Source organism: Thermobia domestica, chromosome 5 (assembly GCF_964235325.1).
Source record: "Thermobia domestica chromosome 5, izTheDome1.hap1.1, whole genome shotgun sequence".
Taxonomy (NCBI): domain Eukaryota; kingdom Metazoa; phylum Arthropoda; class Insecta; order Zygentoma; family Lepismatidae; genus Thermobia; species Thermobia domestica.
The window spans coordinates 112666521-112694304 of NC_137458.1; the positions used below are offsets into that span (position 1 = coordinate 112666521).

Consider the following 27784-nt stretch of genomic DNA (forward strand, 5'->3'; position numbering starts at 1 on the left):
AAACACGATAACCTCTCATTAAATCGGACATAATGGAACGCCGTTCTGTTGTTCAAAGACAAAAATCTTCACCGAAATGCTGCTATGCACATTTGGCGGAAATTGAGTTAAAAGAGGCAAACCATATGACAGTTCCCACTCAATTTAAATAATCGAATTCATGCCTTTTCACGGTCGAAAAATTTAAGCTTTTACTGACCGCACAATCACAAAAATCGCTCGGTTTGGCTTCTGCCAAGTTTTTCCATTAACTTGAACATTTTCTTCTGATAATGAAATCTCGGCTTATTCATGGTTGGGTGCACAATCACACCATGGGGCATTAACTGGCGAAACAAAGCTTCATATAATAAAGCTTTATGAAATAAGTTATTGCAAGTACAAACATTATCGTATTCCTAAATTTGCAACATCTCGCTAAACCGATTTTAAGTCGACGGCGGTATTGTAGATACTGGGGGCCACTATTTCCGGTATTTGATTTTTTCGTCCTACAGGGTGTCTACTAAAATTCCAAAATGAAATTTCGTGACTTTCTTGACCTTTTCTTTACCAAATCATAAAATTTCGTAACACTCGAGACAATTTGGGTGCGAATTAGGCCGAATTTTCATCCATGCGATAGAAGCGTGGTTTGCTTGCGATTTCATAGCGTCTAAAGCCGATCACAGACATTTTTGGTGGTGAATTTTGACGTTTTATAGAACAAAATTTTGCAATTTTTACTTACATTTGTTCAGATAAAGAAAACCGTAACCCAAAAGCCAAATTTCTTGACTTTCATGATCGATACACACCCTATCCTATTTGATCGGACTGATGTATTGCAATTGATTTGTTCAATACAAAACCGTGCCTACAGAACAGAATCAAATTATCCAAGAATATTCCTATAACAATGCAACGTCTTCAAATTTACAAGTATTGTTCTGAGATATTGCAAATTATTTTCTAGCAAGTTATAAGCATTTATATCTCACCTATTCTATCGAAAAGTTCTCCCCCAGCTGCATATTCCAGAAATATGTACTCCATATTTCCTTCCCTCCGTTGCCCATAATACTTGATGATATGAGGATCTTTTAACATCGAGAGAATACAGATTTCCTTCCTTATGCTTGACGCTGCTTCAGGGTGTTTCTCCAAGTTTACTATTTTCATGGCAACAGCCTCTCCTGAGGTTTCGTTTACAAGTAACTTCACTCTGCGAACAAAGTTTAAAATCGCACTGCATTATACGTGATATTAAACTCTGGAAAAGATAAATAGCTTCTATTAATACTAAGATAAGTACCGAGCGGACTACAATTTGTACCAGTTTCGTATCCGAGGATGTTTACGTAGAAAAACTCACTCAGACTTCACAATTTTCGTTCAATCTGATACGTCTACTCCTACTTGAGCATGAATGTGAGTGGGAGATAAGATGGAGTTAATTCCTTTTCAGCATTAAAACTGATCTGTTTCAAGCATATCTGAGGATGTCTTTCCACCGGACATCGAACACAAGTCCATATGCAACGCAAACAGCACAGCAGGTAACTTAGAAATCTATGACCTTACATAGAATTTTGTACATGTAAGTTTCCTTTTATCTCTAACACAATATACTGTGTCAAATACGTACGTATAAGGCTCTTCAAAAACAAGAGATATATATTCTCAGATGTACACCTATTCTACTGTATCTTGATTTCACACACTTCAACACTCAAGAGCAATTCGTAACTATGAAGCAACGGCTGTAGTTGTTCAAAGCAATGGTTCAATTCTGCCACACGAGCAGAAAAAATGCCTTCGATTTCAACTCAGGCAAAAATAAGCAAAATTGTACCATCACCATCTCCGATATTGTTGAAACTTTTTTTTTTATAGCAACTAAACATGCTTTTAAGAGACCCCCCCCCCGTTTTTTGTCGAAAAAAAATCTCCCGCCTAGTAATGGGCCGTCAAAGACGGAGTACAATTTATGAATTGTAGAAAACATGGAAAATGGTCAACTTCGGAGCCCCACCATTCAGCTATAGTTATAATTCTTGTTGTGATATGTAGATAGGAATATAAAACTATATTTTATTATAGTTTGGTTTGCTTATCTTTTTGTACATAAATTAACATCATCTGAGAAGTCAAAGTTTGCGAATTTTTTCGCGCACTTCTGGTTCGAATTTTAAAATTCTGTTTTCACGGTTGGTAAGACCTACTTACCCGCTTTCTGAAAAATAAATAAATATAGCTTCTGTGTGCAACCATTTTGTCGAAGAAAAAAAATTATAAATTGTCAATTTTCAAAAATCTCAAATTTTGGGCGCCATTTTCTCGAAAACTCCGTATTTTAAAATTCTGAAATTTTGTTAGATGGTTCAACTTCACATGAATAATAAACACACCAAAGATCATTCTCGAACAATGCTTCATGAATTAACTTCAGCCTTTTGAAGTTAGCGAAATACCGTTAAATGAGTGTCTCCCTACTCCGTTTTCTTAAACCGAAGTAATCTAAGATGGAAATTACGATTACCAAAAAAAAAAAAAAAACCACTTACTTAAAATGATCATCGGAAACAAAATAGTGAAACCTCTGAATAACGGACACCAATGGGACACGAATTACCTTTGTAGAGGAAAAAGCATGCATTTTTCGCTAAATAAAAGAGTTCAGCCGGTCAGTGGGTTTCTTCCTAACATCTTTTGAGAAGGTTCTGAGAATTTGAAATAAATGAAAAACGCTTACCCTAATTATCCCTAATTTAACATTTAACAGAAATATATTTTCCTTCATCCCTCCCAGTTATTGAAATACGTACTGATTAGAGTATTTTCATATTGAATTTTGCGTATTTACGTTGATACATAATGTATTTACTGTATATTACTGCGTTGTGAGAAATTAAATTTCTGTAACGGACAAAAATTCGTGTCCCATTGGTGTCCGTTATTCAGAGGTTTCACTGTATCACTTTTTTTTTCACATGAACCGATCATCTGCTTGCTTGGTGTCTTCGCTAACAGCATGTAACAGTGCTTTCACAACTCATAGCATATTATCGATAGTCATAAAACACTTATTTTCACTTCTCTTATGGTCTTCTGGAAACCTGTACCCAGCTGAGGGTCCATGTGGAAGCATTAACAGCACTTCACCTTCACGTAATTCATGACTTATTCATAATATTTCTGCTACCTACCGCTGGTTATCATATATGCATATAACAAAAGTTCCTTTTTGCAGACTTCTTAAATCTACTCTGAATTGCAGAAGCTTGATTTTGGGAAGCATGAAGTTGTTCATGGTGACCCATTACTGCCATAAAAACTTCGCATATTCAGAAAGCCAAAGGTGACTTCGTTGAAACCAGTTACCGATCGCACACTTTTCTATTCTTGCATTTTTATTTAATTTATTTTTTCCCGGAAATTGTCGAATTCAGTTGCAGGCAACAAGAGAGTAATACCCTGAGTTTGTACTTGCACTATACCCACGAATTCTGTTTTAATAATGCGTATTTGTTTTTGCCTAAGGTTATGCCGCGTTACCACATTCTTTAGAATCCCCCCAATACAGTCGTAGAGCCTCTAGGATGGCCGGTTTTACTGAAAAACCACTACTTTATCGGACGTGCCTGCATCTCGAACATCTGAAAGCGATTTTTAAAGTGTCAGAAATCACTGACACGTTTGGGAATTTGTAGATACTTATTTTCACGTATTCGAACCTTTTTCTATAACCTATATTTTCGCTTTTCTTCGAGTATTTTTAGAATCTTGTCAATGGCTATGAGTACATGAACCGAATCGTGCGTTTTGTCATCACTTAATACAACAAAACTGTCAGTTGTTTCATAATGTACCACTGACGTAAGATGGAAATTTGCTCGTTTTTCCGTGATAACTCAATCTCACTGCAGGATAACAGTTCAGTTTTCATCGAAGTCCATATGAAGTAAAATAGAATGTGTATCTTGAAATTTTACACGATGCTTTTCGGTAGCGATTAATTCTCTGGATTTTCTTGATGTCATGAATTACAATTCTTACAGTTAAACCAGCAGCGTACGATACGAAAAGAAAATGACAGTTTTTTTTCTAACGATATCATTGTTTTCCCATATGGGACACGTAACACTTTCGTTTTCATCAGGATTAGTAAGACTCCACACTTACTCCTTCCACTCCAGGACATTCAGCACATTCTTGAAGAAAACAGTTGTCATTTTCTACGGATCATACTACTAAAGAAAACAGGTCCCCCTGACACCTTCAATACAGACTGCACCTTTCATTTGTTGCAACGCAGTAGCAGCTAACTTAAAATTTGCACAATACACGTGAACACACTTGCCTCGCAGGTTGCGGACTGACCCATTTTGGTCGAATACTATAAAATTTCGAGTGGCCCATTCTTATGCTGGGATTATTCTGTTTAAAAAATCCGTAAATTTCTTTCATGGAATGCGTAAGAAAGTTTCGACTTTTTGTTTTTAACTTTCTTCCATTTTCGATCAATATAATGACCGATTTATTGGGACTTTGGAGTATTCCAAATCATCACTGAGGTAATAGTTCAGGCCTTTTATAGATCAGAATTAACTGGATGGCCGTTTCAAGTAAACTTACAATTTGTGTTTCGTAATCGCAATTTCCACCTCAGATTAGTTCGGTTTAAGAAAGCGGAAGTCGGGGAGGCTCATTTTACTATATCAGCATTTTTGCAAAATAATAGAAAAACAAATAGGAAAAACTTTCATTTAATGAATGTAAATCACAATCAACAACAAATTGTTGCATTTTTATTGTTTCCAGTGTTGCCAACTGACATCAAAATTAGCGAAGTTTCGTTAACTTCAAAAGGCTGAAGTTAATTCATGAAGCATAGGTCGAGAATGATATTCGGTGTGTATTATTCATGTAAGGTTGAACCATCTGACAAAATTTCAGAATTTTTAAAGTACGGTGTTTTCGAGAAAATGGCGCCCAAAATTGCTATTTTTGAAAATTTGACAATTTCTCGAATTTTTCGCGACAAAATGGTTGCACACACAAGCGATACTTTTTTTTTTTTTTTTTTGGAAAGCAGGTAACGGACTTATCCGTAAAAAGAGAATTTTAAAATTCGAACCGGAAGTGTTCGAAAAAAAAAAAATTCGCATACTTCAACTTTTCAGACAAACTGACGTTTTATTTGTTAATTTATGTACAAAAAGATACGCATGCGCAAACCAAACTATAATAAAATAGTTTATTTATATTTCTATGTACACTCATGTCCAAAATTATTGTCTCATGTCTATAAGTATGTTGTAGGAATATAATTTGATAACGAATTGCCCGGTATCTTATTATGTTAGTATGTGTATAATCGGCAAAGACATGTATGTGGAAAATATCAAGTCTAAAGAGCAGTAAATAAGAATAAAATGAAAATAAAACTATCTTGTCCATTTAGCAACAGTTTGTATTACTCATTCTAAATTTCGTATTTATAATGTTATGAAATTTACCACAAATATACATTTCCCTATTATGCACATAGTATCAGCATTAAAAGTACGCTGCAAAATCATTACCAAATTATATTCTTGCAAAAAGACAGTTGTAGATACGCAGGGTTGGCTGGTTTTTTTTAAAAAAAACTGGTTTAAACAAACAAAAAAATGCCTTAAGTCGTGTGAACTTCATGGTGACGTTTCCACATATCAAACCATCCGCATTACATTTATCTACTTTTCACCTTTTAACCCATTTCTGCCCAAATTATTTTTTCGAAATATTTATTTATATTTTTCATCTCTTACAAAATACACACCACGTGACACGGAGCGGGATGTAGCTGACCTAATCGTAGGCAGTGATACCAACCGACACTGGAAAAAGTTGTACCGTTTACCCCTATTTTTATTTCAGCCCCAGAGGTTCCGAAACCTCACAAATGTCGACGTCAGAGGTTGTCGACAAATGTCGACAATGGGCACAAATGGGTTAATCAAGGGGTCCCGTGTTTAATTCTTGGTCGAACCACAATCCATCTTTCAAGTGTAAACCAATTAGCGATTCGAGGTGTCCTTCTAAGTGAAAGTCTTCTCCGTGATAACCTTGGTATTTCATAAGGATGTTAAGCCTAAACATACGAAATGAAACCAAATTATAATTCTTGAGTGAATTCCTGTTTTATAAAGAAGCCAAGGTTGCTTAAATATATTGATAGAAACTGCCAAATTTATCAACTGCCTACATAGCTTCCAACATCACCTTGGATTTGACTGTTTTAATTTTATTGAATTATATATACATACCAAATTCGTAATTTAATACCTCAGTTTTAGCGTAGTGATTATGATACACTGGCCTTAAAATCTCACATACAAATACATTTAAAATAGTAACAGGATTTTCCCAATCGCTAAGGCGGTAGTTTCTCTTTTTGTCCTATGTAAAGATCAGTACAACGTATTTTTATCAGAAGTCCTTCGTGAGTCGGCAATCGCATTTGTGACCAATTGGTCCCGGTTTCGTGTCCAAATGGACAATTTCTCTTGGATGTAAGCCGAGAAGCGGATTGGATTCCGCTTTAAGCTTATGTGACCCCTTCCAGCATAACCTTGTTGCATAATAACACCAAGGGGAAACAAACTAATATCTGTCCATATTTAATATAAATACAGAGTAAATTATTTAAACCAAAAAAATCCTGGTTTAAACCAAAAACCTGGTTTTTTGGTTCTTTCAATAAAAACCATGGATTTTACCAACCCTGTAGATATGCGACAATCATTTTGGACACAAGTATACATACCACAACAAGAATTGTAACTATCTGTCACCATAGCTTAATGGTGGGGCTCCGAAGTTGACCATTTTCCATGTCTTCTACAATTCATAAATTTTACTCCCCGTCTCGGACGGCCCATTGCTTGACCGGAATATATATATATATTTTTTTTAAAAAAAGCCTCTTAAAACATTCCTAGTTGCTTTAAAAAATGTTTCAACAATATCAGATGGTGATGGTACACGTTCTGCCTGAATTGAAATGGAAGGCACCAACACACACACACACACACACACACAGAGGTTGATCAGCCTACGTTTGGCCGATTTCGTTCCTTCCCCATTCCGGGCAGAATGGACTCACCCAACCTAACTCGTGGCGTCCTGCAGTGTTGTGCAGTGGCTTCCTGGGAAAAGTTGTTTTTCGCGCGGACGACAATAACGCACAAAACAGAACCATTGTTCTGAGTGTTGTGTTAAATCTGTTTCCAAGTGTGGGCTTCCGCTGTTAGCAAATGCCGCCCAAATTAAGCCGGTTTTGGGAAGGCTATATTGCGGCTCTTCATGACACCCACTTTAGTGTTTCTGTCATTAAAAAACAGTGCAAGAAGAATGGTTGCAACATCAGTAAGTGGAATAAAAAATATTAAAAAGTACAAGGGCAACGAAGCTCCACCATTTGGACCACCAATGAAGTTGCCTAGGAAGCGGGAATGCACCAAGGCCACCTCTACCATGCAGAGGAAACTTCGCAAAATGGCAATGCAAGAAAATCCACCAACAGAAAGGTGTATAGCTAATAGTCTTGACGTGTCTGGGGACTGTGAGCCGGATGTTACACCAACAACTCAAGCTGGAAAAGTCATGAAAGCTCGCGGCCATCTTCTCACGGATGCCCACCAAAAGGAACGAAAGTGTAACGCCCGGAAGCTGTACGAACGGCATCTGGCAAAACAAAGGTGGATGTACGTCGTAACGCTCGATGAAGCATGGATTTACCTTTCGGACTGCGGCAAACCGAGAGCCATCATGTACTGAAAGGTGCAAAGACCTTCAGAAGGTGGGTCCATGTCTAAAGAATCCTTCCCAAAAGGGTTCATGGTTGTTACTGGCTACTGTTACCGAGGTAAACTGAAGATTCGTAGGATGGCGAAGAACTGCAAAATAAATTCGCAGTATTTTTCAAGAGCAGATCATGCGGCCGATCTACGAGTATGAGATTCCAACAATGTACGGAAATGACGTCAATCTGGTGCGCATTCACATGGACAAGGCATCACCACATACCTCACGATCGTCCCTCGCATTCTACAGGGAGATGGAGGAGGCAAGTGGCATGTATACAGGTGATACCTTTCAATGAGGTACCTGTTAAATCTCCAGATGCAAGTCCTATGGACTATTGTGAATTTGGATTGCTGAAGCGGGCTTTGGGAAAATTGCGTCTGCCAACTGTGGAAAGACTTTGGAAAGTTGTGCAAAGGGAATGGGACAAGATCCCCTCCTAGTTCTTGAGAAGCATATTACAGTGGAAATTACGCTGTCGAGCTGTTAGGAAAAAGGGAAACACATCGAGCACTTATGGACCTGGCGCCATGGATTCTTTAAACTTTTAGGTTAAGTCGAAATTGGCCAAATGTAGACTGAACAACCTCTATATAAGGTGGACCATTTATCTTTATATGTCTCTGTACACTAATGACAAAAAACGCTGTCAAGCAAATACTATCCAGGTACCAAGCAATCCATCATATAACCATAGTACGTATTAGACAAGTATTGTGGATGTACATTGTCGCGTTTCTCTCGCTTTATTACTGCTGTAGAACCCACTCAAATCTGAGTGTGACCCTATACAGCCCTTACGTTTGTATCATTGAAGAAGTTTTCGTTTAACACAGTTTTGAAATATATAATAACCTGATGTAGTGCCATTTGAAATAAATACTCACTCATGTTGGGTTAGCAACAACTTAACCTTATGGTATCCGAGTATGCCAGACGACGTCCCATTCCGATATTTGCATAGTACAAAATTTGAGCTTTTGTCCACTCAAGTGCTTTCAAAACTAGAAACAATTTGACAGCTCAAAACTACGTGCAGATTTCTTTTGAAGAAGGGAATCTACGTCATAGTTATTACGGTCACTCAGCGAGGGTCGAATCAAACTCCATTTTAGCAACAGTGGGTGGAGGGTTTCCTTGGCAACAGACCAACATTCCCATGTTGCCGCTAAATAGTAAACACGTGTTTTCAGAATGAAAGAACCGTCTTTCGTTTCTTTGTACGCGGAAGTGATTTTGAAAGAAAAGCATCCCCTCCTTCCCAACATGCACAACCTGGGACGGTAAACACATCCTTTCATCCATTCCAAAAAAATTTAAAAAGACTATTTCGTTATCCATTTAAAAAAAATCAAATTATTTTTCGTTGACTCAAAGAACAGTTCCAACTGATGAATCACGATGCGCACGAAATGGCAACAGCGTACCACGTGCTTCTCCAAACGTCAATTTCTTTCTAGTTTTGAAAACTGCAGTTTAAAAATTACAAGGACGTATCAAGATAAACGGCCTACCCTGTATATATGAAATCTCAGTTAAACGTCCGACGTTTAGGCTCAAGCTAGAGATGAATTTATGAAAGTGTATGATTGCGGATATGCGGAATGAGGAACTACAACTACGAGAAAACCCTGGAGCACGTTAAAAAAAAAAAAAAAAAATCGAACCAGGACCTCCTAGCATCCAAGGTGAGAGCTCTACTACAGCCACCGTTCTCACTCCACCAATGATATAGGCGGAGTATGCTTTGTTCACATATATAATAAACGTATGTTTTTAAACAGTGCCAAATTAAAGATATGAAAATATGAAAAGGACAAAAAGATACAATTGAAAACTGCATAATGAAATGTCTTCAAGTAAATACTCTGACATCATACATCGCAATGTTTCCATTTACGCTTAAAAAAAAAAACCTTCCAATAATTAACAGACATGACTGTATTCTTTGGTTATGGCTTTTTATTGACATGTACAAATCCTAGTGAAGTGCTGTATGGCTTCCTGGCTCCCATGTTCAAAGCCTTGACATCAATAGCTTGATTTGTAGGTCTAAATACATGATGTGCTCGCCATTCACATAGCAATTAATAAACTAGTCTTACTAGAACTTTTACACTTTTTACCTCTCCGGATTTTCCAACGTTGTACAAATCACACACTATCTCCAATTGTAAACGATAGGATTACTTACGACAGAGACTCGTCAATTTAATGGAAACACCAGAAAAAAAATGTAACACATTAATATGGTGTTGGAAAAGCTATGATGTGAACTCATGTTTCGCGATTAGGTGTGGACACTGCGGATTATATGTTCTTTTGCGCGTCCGCCACACAAATAGGGTTTGAAATTAGGTGAACGATTACTCAATTCAACTATCACAGGTTCTATTCACGAGCGATCCATGATGTTCGCAGCACCACTGATTGTGCCGTGCTGAAGTGTGATGGTCCCGTAACAGTTTTGCTCGTGCAACCTAAACCCATATGTTCATGTCATGTAACTCTCAGCAGATTATTATTGTCGATATAGGTTGTGGAAGGTACTGCTTGAGTTCCTCCGTCACATGATTGCTGAGTGACCATCAGTTTTAATACACGGCAGAACCTGTAACTGTTTTCTGACTACTGTTCTCTTTCGCCAATGTAGTTCTACGAGTTTTGGAGGCCGTCATCACCTTGAACACTGTCCCTCGTGACACTTGCCACTTTCCTTACGTCCGCACCATATAACCGAACGCAAGCAATTTGCCCTCTTTGGAAATTAGAGAGCTTACTCATTGTCACGTCTGGTCAGTTAACAGCACACTACCATTCTACAGGACGTAGTACCAAGTGTGCCTTAACATTACCACCTACAGCCAGGAGCTGTGGTCACCGCCTGATCGTTGCCACCCCAGACACCTGACGTGTTTGCATTAAATTAACAAGTCTCCGTATATTGATTAGAGTACGTATTTAAATTAACTTACTTCCCGTAGGCACCTTCTCCTAAAGTTTGGACAATTGTCCAACCTTCTACAAACTGTTCCATACTGCTCCATATATGTGAAAGTGAATTGCTGGTTCCAACCAGAACCACTCTGAAAAAAGAAAAAAAGTGAATTAATATGAAAACCTGAAAACCTATACTATAAACAGAACAAAAAGTTCAAAGGAACAAAGTTTAGTGTAAGAAATGGCATTTTGACTTTGAACTATTTTAGCTTTAGTAATTTTAGCACATGTTAGTAGGAAAAATGATATAATTATTACCAATCAGGACGTGACATTACTACATCCTGCAAGATGCACGCTCGATCTATTACATTATAAATGCATAAGAATACTGGAGCTTGAGTAAGCAGATCTCATCTACAGAAATGGAAAGATTGAAATGAACTTCACGGTCGCAATTTAATTCAAATTCAGATCAACCTGAACGGATTTGAATGTAGGAGCGTAACATGTGTTGCATTCCCAGCATGTTGTACAGTCGTTATATCATAGCTTGGGAAGTCAATCCATAGCTGCTGACTCGAGATCTTGCAGATCCTTAGAAGCCCAGAGTTGGCGTCCGACCTCGTCCCAAACATGTTCAATTGCAGAGATCAGGTAACATCGGACCAGAAGAACCTCAACATGACACGGTTGTGTCATTAGCACTTTTGGTGATCTTAAGTTTTTATTAAGTATAGTAGTTACGAGAAAATCAAACCCTCGATTGTGCTTTTGAAACAATCCGTTTTTCGAGCGAGGATTTTGCTACTCTCGTTAAATATCTAGCTTAATACAATCTTCTTATCGACAAGCCGGAACGATCAGCCTGAAAGAATCTGTTTTAAATAAAAATAACGTAATGACAAATTGCGCACCAAAACAGCCACTGTTGATTTTTACTTTCAAAGTTAAAAGGAAGCATGACGTTGCAGAACAAGTTTTCTATATGCAGGTTTCATGGTTTGCGTAGAAAAAAATACTTCACAAAAGTACGTTAGTTTAAAGATTTAACATAATATTCAATTAAGACAAAAGGAAACTATTCTTACCAATTCAAAGGATGAAAAATTGATCCCATGTCACACACCGGAAACTTTTGTAAGTATATAAAGAATCTCTGAAACAAATACAGAAAATGTTAACATTACATTTCTTTATAATTCATTAATAATTAACTTCGTACATTAATATTCAAACAGCTATTAAACATAATACTTCCATATAAAAGCTAATTACCGCATTACGCACTTTTCCCTTTAGGTTGTCCAAACAAGTTAGGTCATTTGCTCATTGGTGAGACGTGAAAATGATAGTTTAACAGCTTTGACACGATCATATTTGAAACTTGTCATGACCATAATTCATAGAATCAACCGTCCTTTCCATGTATTTGGTAGATGAGCTATAATAAACAATAACGGCAGACAAGGTGACTTATTTCAGGTAGAAAGATAACAAAACTTAAGCACCACCATAAAACAGCAATAAGGCAAAACTTAAGCACCACCATAAAACAGCAATAAGGCCAATGATTACAACCAAATGCTTGGTCTTTTAGAAAAAGGTTGTGCATACCATCACCATTTCAAGACCAGGATGGGTTTGAAGAATTTGTTTTCACAACAGCAACACGGAAACCACGAAACAGACTGACGACGTAGCAAGTGAACAGACTTAGAATTCACTCAAACTTAATTAAGTAGCATCGCTTCAACATGTGAAAAACTTCTTTAAAATTATAATTGTGTACCCTATACGGAGTTACACAGGTATACTGAATCATTTAACACAAGTTCTCCCGCAGTTCAATCGGCACATAACTACTTAAGCACTAGAACTGTATAATAGTTTTTCGTGTTCTGACTGTACCGTGTACCGGATTACCGTAAGTATAATTTTCTTTCTTGCTACTATCTTTCACGCTTTTCTTAAAGTATATTGCTTAAAATATTAGACAACTTTGTTCTGTCGCTGAGTCATTGGTTCAGCTTCCTAGTACCACTCGATTACACAGTAAAGTACACCAATACACAATAAACAGTGTTTTGTCGATTTGTAAGTACATTACGAATTTCGTATGTTTATAGTTTTAGGGGTTTTAGGGACGAAAAGCTTTCGCGTGTTATTTCTAATACTGTGTTGGGAAATTCGAAGAATGAAGGGTAATATTTGCAGAAAAAAAGAAGCTGCTAAACCCAACATTGAGAAAGCGACGCTATCTGAATTTTCACTTTCTGTTGCATTATTATCTTTGCACACTAAAATGTTCTTTATCCCTTGATATAATTTTCGGTTCTTTGCTTGCCAAACTATTAGTATCTTCCCCCAATTCACTAGTTATCCTGGTTTCGTAAATGCAGTCTTCTATTCGTGAATATGTAATAGCTTTCGTAACAGATTCCGATGTCGATTATAAGACCAACTCTAAGCTCGGCAAATCATTCAATTGGACGTCACTTATCAAATTATATATTGTACTTAAATATCTACGTTACTTAGACAAGCTCTAGGGTGCAATTTTCTAAAACCACCTTGCACCACGAAATTCGTTCCTTTCAATATTCGATCTCTAATATTTAGGTTATCTCTGTGACCATGGATCTCATATCGTCACTGCGCCTGGAAAAGCGCCATGTAACATTTTCGTACAAAATGATATCACAATGAGCAGGAAGTGGAAGTAGCGTTGCATCTTCTAATTTCTGTTTATTAAGTCTTAATAGTTTTTACCACAAAAAAGAAAACTACAGTTGCTAATCTGTTTTTTTTTTTTTTTTTTTTTTTTTTTTTTTTACACTTCTGGAAAATTGACAGCAGGGTTGGCTGGTTTAAACCAAAAAACAAAAAATGTTCGCAAAAGTGTAAGTGTTTGTAAAATCTTGATGAACACACATTTGTGGGTTATCACGTTTCACTCCCGTATATTATTCGTATTATATTCAGACTTAAATTCCCCATTCATTACTCAAAAAGATTATACTACAAAAGCAACTTCTTTTTACAAGTTTATTTTGTGGTTTTTTTGTAGTTATTATTGTTATGTAATTGCAATCGAAGAAAAATTCTAAATATTGTTTCGTTTCAATGTTTACTATTGATAAAATACATCGAAAATGCCGTACTTTGTGTGTGTGTGTGTGTGTGTGTGTGGAGGGGTCATACAGACCCCACGAGAAGCATTTAGTGAAATAAGTATCTTTGGTATCTATTTATGTATAAATGAGTGAGCCAAAGTGGACTCAAATAATTCGTATCTTTATTCACTTTTCTTATTGATATGCAGATTAAGTCAGTATATTTCTTTAATTTGGACCAATAAATGTTGTTAACTAACTTGAACTAAATTAGTTCTGTACTCCGTAGTACTTTGAAATTGTTCATATGTAATTCTGTGTAATGGTTTCACTTGTGCAACTGTATCTTTTTATCCTTCTGAAATGACTCTTGATAGTTATATTAAGAAGTATGTAAAGATCAGTATAACGTTTTTTTTTTTTTTTTTTTATCAGGATTCCTTCGTGAGTGAGTTGGCAGACGTATCGCATTTGTGGCCAATTATTCCTGGTTCTGAGTTCAAATGGAGGACAATTTCTCTCGGATGTAACTCGAGAAGCGGTTTTTATTCCGCTTTAAGCTTATGTGACCCTTTCCAGCATAACCCGGTTGTTGCATAATAACATCAAGGCGAAACAAACTTATTTCTGTCCATATATGATATGAACGTATAGAGCAAATCATTTAAACGATAAAAACCTGGTTTAAACCAAAAAAAACCCGGTTTTTTTGCTTTTAATAAAAACCATGGTTTTTGCCAACCATGATTGACAGTAATGCACAAGCGGTTTTTAGAGGCATAGCGATGATGTGCATGCTATGGTCACAGAAATAACCAAAATACAATGAAAATTACTTAATATATCTGTGTTTTTAAACTACTAAGCAACACTGACTTCACTGTTTATATCGAAACCGTTTAGGAAGAAAAACACGCTAACTTCTATCAGTAAACCACTCGAACAATTACTACGATTTCACTATCAATTTGTATTATATCTATGAACATTATGAAGCTTAACTTCAGAACTTCGCAAATAATAGTTACATGTCGACTAACCAACTTTCCTCAATTACTAGACAGGCTGAGAGTGAAAATGCATCCATGTGTTAGCATCTGCACCTCAAGAACGCGTACACCTATTGCGTATACCTTAGCTGCCACCTGTGGACTTGAGATACACACTCATTCTTTCTATACAGGTGACAAAATTCAGTGAATCTTAATTCGTTCCTTCGCTTGTAAATCTATTCGTGAATCTATGCTATTGCACAAACTAGTTTATCTTCATTTTTACCAGGGTTGAAAACAAGCCACGTTTTTGTTGATATTTTCTTTTTTAAACGAAGAAAGTTAAAATTCTTTCCTTGATTATAATCAGTTTAACTTAAATTTACCAACCAATTTCTTCACATTCACAACTATTTTAAAGAGAATATGGATTTAAGTAGTTTATGGATTAATTTTTCATGCATTTTAATTATACCTATGAGCGGCTCGGGCGAATATAATGGTATATCAAATTTTATAACTTTCGAGTAAACTGGAAAAGAAGGTTGACAACTCCCATTTAATTCAATGCAATGACAAACTTCCCCTACAGCTACATTTCGAAATTACACTACCCATATACAGGGTGTCTACCAGAAATCGGAATTTCTACTTCGTGACTTATCAAATTTCGTAACCTGTAAAAAAAAATACCGAAAAATTCGAAATTCCATCATTTATACTACATTCAATTTATATGCTTTACAGACATCATTCCTATGATCTGAAAACTACTACTGAACTAAAAAGATCTTACCTTATTCCAATACGATATATTCAAGAAATTCATTAACAGTGTTAATATTTATTTTTTAAAAAAAATCTTAAACCGTAATTTTCTCATTCACTCTGTGACCATATACAACACTAACACTGATGCGCAGTTCCTTGAGATGAAAATTTTCTCTTGAAATAGTTCAGCTTCTTCAACCTGGTAACGTAATTTTCTTGCCAAGGCCCTAATTTCCTCCTTAGGGTGTTAGTTATGATCATACTTTTGGACAATTACTTTATCAAACCCACCACAATGAGTGACGGCTGAGTGAACATCGCTAGGCTGTAACAAATTCTTCACCAAGATGGTCAACGAGACACTGTTTACAGAGAATCCTCTTTCAATGACAATTTCCACAAAATACCCACAAATTCATGACAAATTTCAGAAACACAGCATCGTCTGCATCTAAACTTTCAAAAGAAGTATCGAATCTCTGCTTTCTCCATTCAAAATCTCGCAGCTTTTGCTGAATTCCTTACTTTCACAAATTTTACGGTAACAGTTTTTTACGTGATCTGCTTCTGAGGGAGAAACCCAGTTCGTAGAAATGAACCCCTTTAAAGCTAAGAGTCAGTAGGCAATTCTCAATACTGAATTAAACATGACTACCAAATACGTCGCTCCCTTTATCGTTTTAATATGTAAAGGACTTCTTTTACTAATTAATTTTTCAAATATACCAATCAAGAAGTTCCTGCAATCACGTCTCAAGGTACTGATGTTTATGTATGGACATGTAGGGACGCGAAGTTTTCGTTTTAAAGATAACATCCAAACTTGAAAAAGGGAAACTACATAGATATACCTAAGTAGAAGGCCGGTTTTTGGAGTTTTTAAATCGCGAAATAACGCAAATTTGGTACTTTTCTCAAAGTAACACCGAAATGCACTGCATATTTCGATAGATTCGCGAAATCGCCATGTTAAGCGGTAATACTAATAACACAAGTTTCCTTTGCAATAAATTTGATTCACAGAAGACCATCAGTCAGGGTTTGCCCAAGTGGGCCCAGCCCGAAAAACCCACAGGGTTTAAGGGTTGGACCCACCAGGGTTTTTGAGCTTTTCGTTAGTATATTATTGGTGCAATTAAGGTGATCACATTGGAAGTGATTTTTATCAGTTTTTGGACTTTCCTTGGGCGGATTAGGTGCTTTCACGTTACGGTATACAGGGTGTCGAGGAAGTCCTTCCCTGATTACAGAAATTGATAACTCAGGCTAGAAATAAGATAGAAATATGAAACTGGTGTTGAATTGTTTACAAACTATAAAAGTTTTTGTCTGTTAGGTTTGTTCTGTTTTACCAAGTCTCATTTTTTTTTTTTTTTTTTTTTGTTTTAGGTTTGTAGTACGTAAGTAAGAAGCCCAAGAAGCCATGCCAACCAACCAGGAGAAGGCACAGTGTGTCCTGTGGTACCATGAGACACGATCACCAACCACGGTGCAGAGACAGTTCCAGACAACATTTGGGAGGACTCCACCTGATGTCAAGAGCATTAAAGCCTGGTATGAGAAGTTCAAGAACACAGGGTCGGTTGCTGACCTTCCGAGGTCTGGTCGACCAAGAACCTCAGCAGACACGGAGGCTGTGCGGCAGTCTTTTCTGAGAAGTCCTAAGAAATCGGTGCGCAGGGCCTCACATGCCAAAAAGCTCTATCCATGACATTTTACACAAACGTTTATTGTTTCGTGCTTACAAAGTGCAACTCGTTCAGGCCTTGTTGCCCGACGACGGTACACGTCGATATGACTTTGCGGTCAAAATGCTATCACGTATTGAGGACGATAATGGTTATCTAAGACGAATTGCCTTTTCCGACGAAGCGACATTCTTTGTCAGTGGAGTAGTGAATCGCCATAATGTACGCATTTGGGGTTCAGAACCCCCCAGGGAGGTCAGGGAGTTCACCAGAGGCAGTCCAAAGGTGAATGTTTGGTGCGCGTTATTGCACGATCGAATTATCGGGCCATTCTTCTTCGCTGAGGATACCATCACATCTGCAGTGTACCTGGATATGTTGCAGCTGTATGCTGTTCCTCAGCTGCTTCAGTATCGCCCCGATGTTTTTCAGCAAGACTGCACCACCTCATTGGGGTTTGGACGTCCGTGCCTATCTCGATAGGACATTTCCTGGGCGATGGATTGGTCGTGATGGATCAACAGCTTGGCCTCCACGCTCTCCTGACATAACCCCATTAGACTCCTTTTTATGGGGTTATGTCAAGGATGAGGTCTACCGAACACGTGTACCAGATCTTGAAACCCTGCAGCAACGAATAACCACAGTCGCTGCATCGATCCCTCCAGTGATGTTGGCTAATGTGTGGATGGAAATTGAATATCGCCTAGATGTGCTACGTGCTACCACGGGTGCTCATGTGGAAGTGTACTGATGTGACCAAAACTTTTATAGTTTGTAAACAATTCAGCACCAGTTTCATATTTCTATCTTATTTCTAGCCTGAGTTATCAATTTCTGTAATCAGGGAAGGACTTCTCGGACACCCTGTACAACATTCAACGTAAGACCTTTATAAATCCACTGAATGCATTAAAAAAGCCATATCTTAGATTGAGATAAATATACAACAAATTAATGTATGAATTGTGCTTATAGCCTATTTTAAGTAAAATATGCAATTTTATATTTTACAAAATACTTTCCGTGAATAGTGTGCTAGCCCACTCGGCGACGCCAAAGAACATTATGCCTCATACATTTGATGGGTTTAGTGCCATAGGTGCTGGTACTACTAGTAAATATGTAGTGTATTAATAAAATTATTAGTATTATTTTTTATCATCTTTGATAGTAATATTACAACAGTTTAGTTTAGTTATTTGTTGTTACTTTTCAAATAAGCTTTCTGTAGAATCAACAGCAGCAATAGCGTAAAAATTCTTGTCAAATTTAAGAATCTTAATGCTCGGAGCTTCGAAGAGTACGTAACGCTTACTATTTCAAGTGCTGAGTTCAAACCTCGTACCAGTGTAAGTTTCGATGTACAGTAAAGAAAGCTTGCATTTTCGGAAAATAATAAACCTTCGTCACGAAAGAAGTGGTCGGGAAATTCCTGCAATTAAACGCACAAAACATCGGAACTGAATACTTCAACAATAAAACTGAGAAAAATTAAATGAAATCTTTCAGTTTTACGTTCCACGGTTATACCTGTTAGGCTAAAGGAGACTGATTATGAGAAATGAATGAAATGGTGGAATGAAGAAAGTGGGAGGAAACGGAAGAACCCTGAGAAAACCCACAAGCACGGTGTTTGTCCACCAAAAAGTACACACGGCGCGAGTTGGGATCGAACCAGGGACCCCAAGCACCGGAGGTGAGCGCTCTACCACTGAGCCACTGCGCCCCAAATAAAAATGTTTATTTTACGCTGTAAGATATTTAGTTTCATTTAAGACATATTGAAACATTTACTTTATGAAATATGAATTAAAATGAATTAAACAGGGTATTTCAAAAAACACCGACGACGTTTGGGAGATGATTCCTGACACCAAGATAAGACAAAGTATAGACCAATCTGGGTGCACAAATGATTCATTTCGAACTTATAGGCTGCCGAAAATATGTACTTTAAAGCTATATAGCGCCAAAACTGTGGGACCTACCGTAGTCGGGTCGAGACTTCACTTAGGAACTAAGATGCGCACTATCCAAAAATACACGTTTCAGAATCCTGCGGTACTCACGCAACAATTTTTATAGAGGGAGTTTTTTGCCACCGGCATATAATTTGAAGTACTCACTAACTACCTTTTTTTCATGTTTTCGGCAGCTTATAACTCCGAAAGGAAGCATTCGTGCACCTAGGTTGATCTATACTTTTTGTCTTATCTTGGTGCCAGGAATCACCTTTCAAACGTTGTCGGTGTTGTTTTGAAACACCCTGCATATGTTAATTGTTTTAAATTAATTTTTCTGGGAGAACGGTGTTGCAAGAAGTGCTCGGGAAATTCCCGTAATTGAACGCACAAAGTATCGGAAGTGAACTTCAACAATAAAACCATTTATTTTATAAAACGAGTCATAGATTGAGTTGTTCTAAATTAAATTAATATATTTGTTTTAAATTAATATATTTGGTGTTCATATTTGGCGAATGTCACTGAGGGTATTGGGTTGATTCGATCTACATTTGTTCGTTCGTCTGCCTGCACCACATTGTAACAGGGTAGCACTTTCCGTCTTTTAAGTTTAAATTTTCAGAGTAGAAGCACAAGACACTAAATTAGCTGTATATATTTTGGCGGCGATCCAACGTAAAAATTCAAAATGATAGTAATTTTTCAAAACAGCAGTAAATAGAAAATTGTTGCAAGTTGTGACAATCTTGAAATATAAATCACATTTTAACACTTTTATCCCAAAGACATCGAAATATTTCAAAAACCCAATTAAACCCGAAAAACCCATATGGGCCCAGGTGGGTTGGGCTTTTTCAAAAAAAAAAAAAAAAAAAAAAAAGCCCGGGCTTTTTCAAATCCTGCCATCAGTCGTTATTTTTAGACTAGTTGGTCAGTTTTAGACCCGTTGTCCCTGAGATTTTGCTGCCTGTGCTTTTGAAGCAATATCTACCAGCTTCCAACGTTGATTCTGAAAGATATTTTTCAAAATAGAACTCTGTAGTTACGATAAGGAAGCAAAACCTTAAAGAAAATGTGGAAATATTAACAATTTTGTCCTTTGAAAAATAAACATTGCAGAAACTACAAATTCGCCATTAACTGAAAATGTGTGTTGATATAAATAGAGTTTTAAATAAGTATACTGCGATTTTTGTTAAAACACTATACTATGAATTGCGTTTTAGGTAAGTTTTTTGTGAATTTATTATTTATTTTTTTTCTTTAAGAAAATGTTACACACTGTTGTGTAGATTTTAGTCTATATACAGTATGTATTTAAATCATAAATAAATCCAAGTTTAGAGGGATATCAAGCCAGTTTTTTTTCTCAGTACGTCCAAAATTATAAATTCTTTTAAATTTAAGACGTCAAAATTTAAAACTAATCGTTTAATTTTAAAATTATATTTTAATTAGCTTTCACAGACCACTTTCTCTATGCCTATCATTACTTGCTTTCCAAAATCATTACAGAATAAAGCAAATAAACCCTATTTGCTTGTACACCCTGTTTCAAAAAGAATTACGTATTACGAATAATTATTTTGTCCAAACTATTGATCGCTGCGCCTCGGCTCGCCTATTGGACAAACGAATACAGTCTAGTTTATAATAGCCGCTAGATGTCAGTTGTCTTGTTTTACTTGGTAACCGTCATGTTTAAAATGGCTACTACGCAGCAGAAATGATTTTGTGTTCTCGAGTTTGCGAAGTGCAATTCCGTGATTACAGTGCAAAGACGCTTCAGGCTGAGGTACCAAATTGATCCTCCGAATGGGTGGAATATTCGCAGATGGTATCGACAGTTTGTAGATACAGAATGTGTATGTAAAGGAAAGAGTCCTGGCCGCCCTCGTGTTTCTGAAGAAAATGTTGCACGAATTCAAACTGCTTTCCAACGTAGTCCAAAATCAACTCGTTCTGCCAGTCGGGAGTTACAAGTGCCGACAACAACAACGGCGTGTTTTGAGACGTCGGTTGGTTATGAAGCCGTACAAGCTACAGCTGTTACAAGCTCAGCGTCCTGATAAACGTAAACATGTGGCATTTTGTAACGAAATTCTGGATGCTATTGACAATGGTAACACTTTTGCACTACGCATCGTGTTCAGTGATGAAGAGACTCTCCGTGTTAGTGGTCCGGTAAACAAACAAAATGTTCGAATTTGGGGCCTACAGAACCCACATGCAGTCATTGAACATGTACGAGATTCGCCTAAAGTCAATGTGTTTTGTGCGATATCCCGATCATCTGTTTACGGCTCATTCTTCTTTAATGGAAACACGGTTAACAGTCAGTAGTATCTCGCTATGTTACAAAACTGTTGTTTCCTAGGCTGCACGAAGACAACATTTTTCAACAAGACGGGGCACCCTCTCACTGGAGTCGCCAAGTGTGTGAATATCTGAATGAAACACTACCGAACCGTTGGATTGGTCAAAGAGATGGCGACTTAGCATGGCTCAGCTGGCTTCCACGGTCGCCGGATTTGACACCCTGTGACTTCTTCCTGTGGGGTTTGTACCACCACTCCCACAGTACCTGAAAGAGTTGAAGAACCGGATCCGTACTGCCATAACATCAGTGACGCAGGACATGCTTGCCCGAGTATGGAAGGAATTTGAGTATCGATTTGATATGGTTCGTGTCGCTGATGGAGGACATATGAAACACCTGTAATTTGAACTTGAGAGGCTCGTAAATGTGTGTGTAAATTTCACATTCCTAAGTCTTAAAGTTTAATAAATATATGCATTCGAAATATGTATATTCTTTTCGAAACAGGGTGTATTGAATCTCAAAAAATAAATTTTGGGCAAAAATAACACCGATTTCAGTGACCAAATAAAACAAACTTTACGTCCCTATGTATGTGTCTTTCAAACCTTTACATGCTTGTCGTGCTCCAAATCCTGTCAATATTGGTAAGCTATAGTACTGACAAAGTAGCCTGAGCCGTGGCAAAAATGCGAACTAAACCTCACACCCTCGACATACCAACGCGTTGAGCCAATAAGGGTTTAACTGTTGCTAAGCGAAAGAGCTTTGGCGAAAGGGAGTGGAATTCCTTCAGCTGATAGCAGTATCTGGAACGGAAGACTAGATATCAAGTCAATATGGCATATCTTTATAGTTTCATTCTTAACATCCACTGAAAGCATTTGTGCACGATTTTTAACAGCTTTAATAGCTTTTCCCTTCAGAAATCACTTGCCAATATTTCTAAAGTACAAGAATGGCATCAAAGGTTTGTCCGTCAGAAAGGAAACAACAATAATAAAATTCAGCAGCCACCGACTGAATAAACGACAATTCAGCAGGAATTAAATAATCTTTCACAAAAGAGTACACAACTGAGAAGTTATCGCTGGCTGGTGGGTTAACAGACTCATGCTCTCAATCACAGTTATATTAACCTATGATTAAACATTTTCAGAGGAAACAATGAACCCGTTACAGAGGTATACTATGTTCATCTAGATGGGAAACCTTTGAAATAACACAAAGCCCTTAAAAAACCCATTTTCCATGCAGGTACGTTCTGTCCTGTTTTGTAGCTACCATGCACAAAATGAAGAGAATATGTGCCTGGATCTGCTAGGATTCTGTCCTCTTCATTTAATTCTGATCTATCGGATTCTAACACTATATCCAACTTTTTTCTTCGTAACACTATATCCAGCTGAATTTGACCTATGCAATTCATGTCTACAGATCAGTTTTCAAGCTTTAAGCGAAGTGATAGTGCGAGCGTAAGTTGTACATCAAATTACCTCTCATATTTCCCATGGCAGCTTAATGTAACGAACTGCTAAACAATTAAAAAATAGCCCTCCTCATTGGTATAGTGGTTAGTGTGCACTTTTGGTATATGTGATCCGGGGTTCGATTCCCGGCGATCTGGATTCAAACAAACTGCTGGTCCTAGTCTTCTATGCAAAAGGGAAATAGTCTCCTAAGGACGCTAAATTATTTTTTTTTTTTAAAAAAAAGTGTATCTCTACTAGAAGAGGCTGAGAGATAGCAAGTCTTAACGGAAAAACGTTGTGCAGCCTAAAAGAATATGCTCTGATCTTTTACTATATACTAAACAGGACTGAGTAGACGGGCTTTCCAGCTACTGGAGGAATAAGGGTAAATGACTACGCGAACACACCAACGCTCAGACAAAAGCATTTATCCCGGAAACAGACCAATGAACGAACGGAGTGGAAATATGCAGATCCAAAGTGCACTGACACAAGAGCCATGTGACGAAGAAATTTAAACTTAGCCGCACAACATCGCACACTAATCATATCAACGGCCGCCAATGACTCATGATGGACATCAGACGACTTCCAAGAGTGACCCCCGATGGTGCCTATGGGACTGGCCAATTAGTTTTTTTTAACACCCGCATCCCCAACAAACATACCGGTACGGAAATAGTTTATCTTATTTGGCAGTTACCATAGCAGTCGCCATGTATACCTATAAAGGTACCTTGCTCACTTTCTCTAACCACACTTTCGTATGGTTTTACGCTTTAGACTGTAATACCAAAATTTGTAAGTCGCCATCCCCCCATCCATTTCTGATTTAATCCCTTGAATCTAAAATCTCGCCAACACGTTAAAAAGTTTTCGAACTAAACAAATCACACGGCAGCAGAAATTGGCATGTTCAGGTAAGTCCCGCATGGTACCCGAATTTGTGCACCCATACGCGAATTTGAAACATGTCCTAATTTAATCAGGAAATGCACTCCTAATACCTTATAAATTATTTACTGCGGGACAAGTTTCATACCTGGGTGTAGGTTCACTTTACGAGGGCTTAGCCATTATTGGTCTAAATACCGCATCCGGGCGCGCCATAAAAACTGGAGCAAGAACAACCAACCTGTGCTAGACAGCCACTAAAAAGTATCAATAATATTAACAGACTACATTCACACAAATCCAGTTTCTCGTGGCTTCCATATGGAGTATTACGTGCTTACAAGTGTAAATTTCGGATTATATTATTATGGTTTTAGAAAAGGTAAGATCCGTACATATTTTGATTACTTATACATTCTACTTTTGAAACTAGATGTATTTGCTGTAAATTTTACAAGTTTATTGCCTCAAACTAGTTAGCACTCAGTGCCGAATTCTATCATTTACCTGGCAGAAGAATACATTTTATTCTGAGAAAAAAAAATGTGTACCTACCCAAACAGTGCACTTAAAATTTTAATGCTAGGTTGGTGATTTCATGTGTTCCATTGGAAAATCTCCGAACAATCCTACCTTATACCACATAGTACAGAACTAAACTAAATTACATATACGCGCTGTACAGTCAGAATATTAAACAAAATGAAAATGAAATATTTCAGCTTAACGTCCCACGTCCATGACCTGTAGGCTTGGGGAGACTATGATGGAAAAATTAACGGAATGAGGAAGTGGGAGAAAACGCACTATGTCTACCTTACACAAACCTGATTTTGGATAGAATGTGAAGGAGCAATTTAGTGTGCATGAACTCCATGCTGATAATTAATTGCACTTGTGGTGACGGAAAACTGTTGTGCTAGTGTCCTAAGATACTTAAAGCTGTGCTTGCAGCGTTGCTAGTAATTTGAACGAAATCTTAAACTGCATTATTACGGTATTTATTTCAGCAAAGACCTAGGCAGATTACTAGTGCCAACTATATGCATTTCCGGAATTTTATTTGACCAACTGCAATAACGTATTCACACTAATTGTATCTAACAAATCAAATTAAATTACATAAGTACTCAGGCACATTTTCAAATGACACCTTAAATAAATTCTACAACTCAAAATGCACAACAGGAGTGCCATCCCAACACTGTTTCCTTCGCGTTGTGCAGCATCTTTGTTTCACTTTCCTCTAGAATTACTACTCCATATGGAACTACCGCTGACAAGTACGATTAACCTGCATGATTGACATGAAAACTAGCATTCCAACATATAAAAAGATTTCATACTTTCAATAGTAGTAATGAAAAAAAAAAAAAGGCAGGCAATGCCCTCGATATTCTATTCCCGCTATTTTAACACACTATCACCTAGAACAAAGCACTACTACTGTATTAATGATACACAAAATAAACTTTCAGTAATACAGTTAATCAATATCATCTGATCGTATATCCTACTAACAGCTAATCTGATTCCACTTGGTAACTTGAATAGCTGGAAGAAAATGTCGTCCGGAAAATGCCATTTTCTGCAAATAGGGTATATATAACAAAACTTTTATGTTCAAACATACCAGAACTCTTGAATAAACTACTTACCTACAAATATTTCTCCCTTGCACAACATATATACATATTTCATGCACATTAACAATGGAATCCAACACGTGGTTGTCAAGCCACAAGACATTTTTGTTTCGCTGGGAACCCTTTAAGCTACTACAGAGCCCCCGTTTAAATTGAGTACTAAAAAAAAAAAATGCAAGAATTTCCACCTACCTTTTATTGTTCTCCTGTAGCAGTCCATTGTTAAAGTAATTAGAAATTCAATCTCCGGCACAAATAAGCTTCAAAAGTGTCATTTTGAGGGATCTTCAACGAAATATAGTAACTTATCCTACTTCCACACAGCCGCCCATGGCTCCGATCTTCCACGCTTTCTTCCACCACTTTCGCGCCGAGGCCAATAATACAACGACATCTATGCCCAGGTCAGCTCATGATGTCATTTCCGAGACCAGAGCTTACTTCAAAAATCCAAATTTTAGTATAATTTAATGCATTTTTTACTATATAAAATTCATTGTTACAAATATATACAAAACATTACTGTTAAATATTAATTACTAAAACAAACACCTTTATTAGATGTTTAGTTGACTGAAAAGTGGCATCGTGGTTCCAAAGACATACGAAAGAAAATGGATGAATTAGTACATCCAAATGCAACATTCTCGGATGAAAGTTACCATATTGATAGCAACGGCGCCGACTTTCCAAAATTTATGTGTGTGCATATCAATGGTGAGTCGTGTTCTGTTTTCAGGGGACTGTCAATATTTTTTTTATTGATTTCCTTTCAGTTAAAATATTTTACGAACATTGTCATGAAGGGCTGTGCTGTGATAAAGTAAAATGTACCGGTATTATAAGGATAAGTTGAGGCTGCCCTAATTCAATTAGTATCACGGCTAGGGATGGGACTTGGGTATTTACCCACTTGGTAGGTAAATAAAAATTGGGTAAATACCCGGTAAATACCAAAATTTTATTTTTCTACCCAAAAAATGGGTATTTATATTTATACAAACTGCAAGATTACATAATAAGAAGACGTAGTGGGTTCTAAAATAACACTTGAAGTGAATATGGTACCAAAGAAAGGAAAATCCTTGAAGAAGACAATAACATGACACTTTTTTTCGTGTGTGAGATAGGTGGAGACATCAGCGGTGATGATGCCATATATTCATTCCATATATCCGATGAATAATCTTGGTAGAAATGTCACCTCATAAGGAGATAACGTTTTGCTCTTAAATGTATAGCTAGAATATTTCGAGAACGCTGCTAATTCTTGAATGTTCTGTAATTCATTTGTTCTTTTATTAGTTTTATGATAGAAATACCGTGGATTATGCTGTCAAATGAGATGTCAGAAACCAGAGTGAACTAACGGAATTTTGCCGAATTCTAAATTAAAGCATGAAATCATTTGAATTAGGCATATGAATCTGATGCCATCCAATCAGAAAGTAATTAAAGAAACTGATGTAATCGTCATGAGAATCCCATTTTCCAATGGTATTTTATCTCTCTTGTTTCCAAGAATGTTAATTTCATACAAAACATGAAAATACAATTACTTCATTTTGACTTAATATACCTCAATTTTTATTACATTCTGATGTGTAGCTAGCAAGTAGTGATGAGCGCAAGAGTCTTGGTCTTGCAGTTTTTGCAAGAGTCTTGCATGCAAGACCAAGACCAAGACCACACCTGCAAGACCAAGACCAAGATCAAGAGTCTTGCACAAGTACCGGTTCGGTGGTAGAGCAACCACATGTGGTTATACGGGTCCCTGGTTGGATTCTAGCATGCGCCATGGGAACTTTTTGGTGGGCAAACACCGTCTGCGTGGGTTTTCTCGGTGTTTTGATCTTCCCTCCTACTTTCTTCAATCCACCATTTAATTCATTTCTCATCAATACCGTCTCCCTTAGCCTCGATGCATAATCGTGGGACGTTAAACTAGATATTTCGTTTCGTTTCAAAACATAATAGTGGTGTTTTTCTTCCAAAACTAAAGAGAAATGTAGTACTGAACATTGGTAATACCGTACAGCATAGGTGTCGATTACATGGGTATGACCTTGGCTCCGAGACTCAAGCATCCATTGGGAATTTTTAATGTGTGCTCATAAAATTAATATCGAAATAACGTTTTCATGA

General features: G+C 37.2%; 1 protein-coding gene across 7 annotated transcripts in view; it reads right to left on the bottom strand.

Annotated features, from left to right (window-relative positions):
- Positions 1-26133, bottom strand: part of grp (serine/threonine-protein kinase grp) — a 74699-nt gene extending 48566 nt beyond the window's left edge. The window contains exons 1-4 of one of the 7 annotated variants that reach the window (XM_081758885.1): positions 25832-26133; positions 11865-11932; positions 10809-10919; positions 981-1204 (exon numbers count right to left, since the gene is read on the bottom strand). In XM_081758885.1, the coding sequence (XP_081615011.1) occupies positions 981-1204; positions 10809-10870 (286 nt within the window). In that variant the 5' untranslated portion in view covers positions 10871-10919; positions 11865-11932; positions 25832-26133. Of the gene's footprint in view, positions 1-980; positions 1205-10808; positions 10920-11864; positions 11933-25651; positions 25674-25831 lie in introns of those variants that run through there. The other 6 variants (XM_081758882.1, XM_081758883.1, XM_081758886.1 and 3 more) reach the window with 6 other exon arrangements.
- Between the last annotated feature and the right edge of the window lie 1651 nt (positions 26134-27784).